The sequence below is a fragment of the Tuber melanosporum genome (assembly GCF_000151645.1).
Source record: "Tuber melanosporum whole genome shotgun sequence assembly, scaffold_54, strain Mel28".
Taxonomy (NCBI): Eukaryota; Fungi; Ascomycota; class Pezizomycetes; order Pezizales; family Tuberaceae; genus Tuber; species Tuber melanosporum.
Genome location: NW_003299100.1, coordinates 374,223 through 376,437, shown reverse-complemented (window position 1 = coordinate 376,437; position 2,215 = coordinate 374,223). Strand labels below are relative to the sequence as shown.

General features: G+C 47.7%; 1 protein-coding gene; it reads right to left on the bottom strand.

The window, feature by feature from the left end:
- Window positions 1–294: 294 nt before the first annotated feature.
- On the bottom strand, window positions 295–1,958 carry GSTUM_00009240001 (uncharacterized protein). XM_002840573.2 has 3 exons: window positions 1,537–1,958; window positions 870–1,466; window positions 295–806 (listed from the first exon to the last, which is right to left on the bottom strand). Exons 1-3 carry the CDS (start codon window positions 1,739–1,741, stop codon window positions 697–699), a joined length of 912 nt encoding a protein of 303 aa, XP_002840619.1. The 5' UTR covers window positions 1,742–1,958; the 3' UTR covers window positions 295–696.
- Between the last annotated feature and the right edge of the window lie 257 nt (window positions 1,959–2,215).

Sequence of the window (2,215 nt, the reverse complement as noted above, 5' to 3'; positions counted from 1 at the left end):
AAGTTCGATGAAAGGAAAGGGATCTTTTTTTTTCCTCTGCGTGCGTGAAAGGAAAAAATGAGCGGCTGATAATCCCGAGTAGGCAGACTGCTTTTTTCTTTTCCCTTTCCTTTCCCTTTGACGAATGCTTGTGAAAGATGGGATGGGGTTGGATGAGGAAATTGGAGCATGTCACTGAGGCGAGCGATGCAACGGGAGCAAGCAAGGTGTGTGAAGACGGAGTATGATACTTTTGGGAAGTAGCAATAGCAAAATAGTGTATCATATTCAACAAACTTCATGTCTCGTCGTTCGTTTCAATCGTGCTAACGATACCATTTCCTCCCACTATCCAAAGAATCCCCACCGGCTACCCTATCTAATACACTTTATCCGATCTAGAAATATGATAATAAACTTTAGGAAGTAGTGGCGAAAAAATATGAAAAGCACAACAGGAAAAACTGAAAAGCCGCCCCCCAAACAGAACCAGGAACCTATAATGCGCTCGCTCACCGAACAAAGAAAAACTCAAATAGAGAAGATAAACACCGGAGGAAGGAAAAAAAGGAACGTGAAAAGAAAAAGAAAAAAGGAAAAAGGAAAAAGGAACAAAAAACAACACCCGTGACAAATAAACAGGAAACCCAGCTCACAAATATCTAATTTCATATAATTACACTGAAGTACAAAGTTGGCTCACGAATCGAGCATCTTTCATTCGGATTTGATGGCTAGCGGCGGGGAGTGTGCCGAAGTCGTGGACGACGGAGATGAGTGATCGTCGTGGTAGTATTGCGAAGAGAAGAATGAAGGATCTGGAGATTCTGGAGCGCATATAAGCATCTGGCTTTTTTATTTGCGACATATTGTGTGAATAGGAAACTTACCAGCTAAACCAGCATAGCTGAGGTAAAGGGGATTCATCGAGTTCTCGTCGAAAACTGAAGCAGTCTTAGGAGTGATGAAATCACTGTATGAGTGATGGTAGTTGTTGGACGAGATTCTCGTTGACGGGAGGGGAAGATAAGTGTGCTCTGGCCCTGATGAGCTGATTCCGGATCCGCAGGTTGCCTCAACTACCGAAGATAGTGTTGGTTGCGAGTAGGCATACATGTAGTGTGTGCTCGGAGACTCGTAGTGCGATAACGATGCTGTGTCGTTGACGGGTGGGCTGGCTGATGGGTAGTAGGGAGTGGGGGATGACGATGAGAATGGGCTGGAGTTGCTGCTGGCCGCACTACGATATTGTGATGGGTAGCTGGCGGTGGTGGTGTATGCAGTGCTGCCCAGCGGGGGGAGGCAGTTCCCTCCTGATAATGGGGCCTCAGAAAGGACCTGCGGTGGTGGAGGTGGGGGAGAGACGATGGGCTGCTCCGCTGATGACTCCCGGGTGGATCTTCCATCCGTATCTTCACCGTTGGGAGAGAGAGAGCGAGACGCTGCGCGGCGCTCGAGGTCCTCAAGGCGGCGCTTGAGCTTCTTGCCTGTTTGGAATTTTTAGTCTTTCTGTTCCTTATAGTGAATTGGGGTGGTAAGTTATTGCGGAAAACATACGATAGTTGCGTTGAGCAATGCGGTTCTGAATTCTTCGGCGCTCAGCAAGATCCGAGATCTTGGTCCAGTCCTCATCCGGGTTTGTGCTTCCTCTGAATTCTGTGGTGGATGAATTTGTTACCCTAGTAGTTGGGCGGGTGTTGTAAGTTGGTGAAGGCATCGAAGAGATCACGGGGGTGGGGAATGTGTAGTGTCCGGTGTTCATATCGATAGTGGAAATGTTGGAGCAAGTGTTGGAGCGAATGTTGGATAGAATAATTGAACAATCGAGTGCGGAATTCCCAACTCTTTATATATCGACGCAGTCGCAGTAGTAGAGGCTAGTATTGGCTATTGGGGCAGTGGTGTTAAGTAATGTGTGATGGTGATGATGATGCGGGAAGCTTGGACGATATGGAGGAGAAGGATGAGAAGGCTTTTACGGTAGTTAAGTACTGCTCCGGCCGAGTATCAGACGCACCAACCTCTCCAGCCTTATTACATCCCGAGAGAAGACTGCAAAGAATGTTCTGTGCGGATGAATCCATAATTTTGGGAGGGCATACATGGTGGGTCACACTGCCTGCATGTCGCTACATTTGGAATCGCCGAGACTCTGACCAAGCACCTTACATCGAGAGCATCCCATGTTCATTTTTAGACCCAACCTCTCTGGTGCTTCCCAGTCGGGATACAGGCT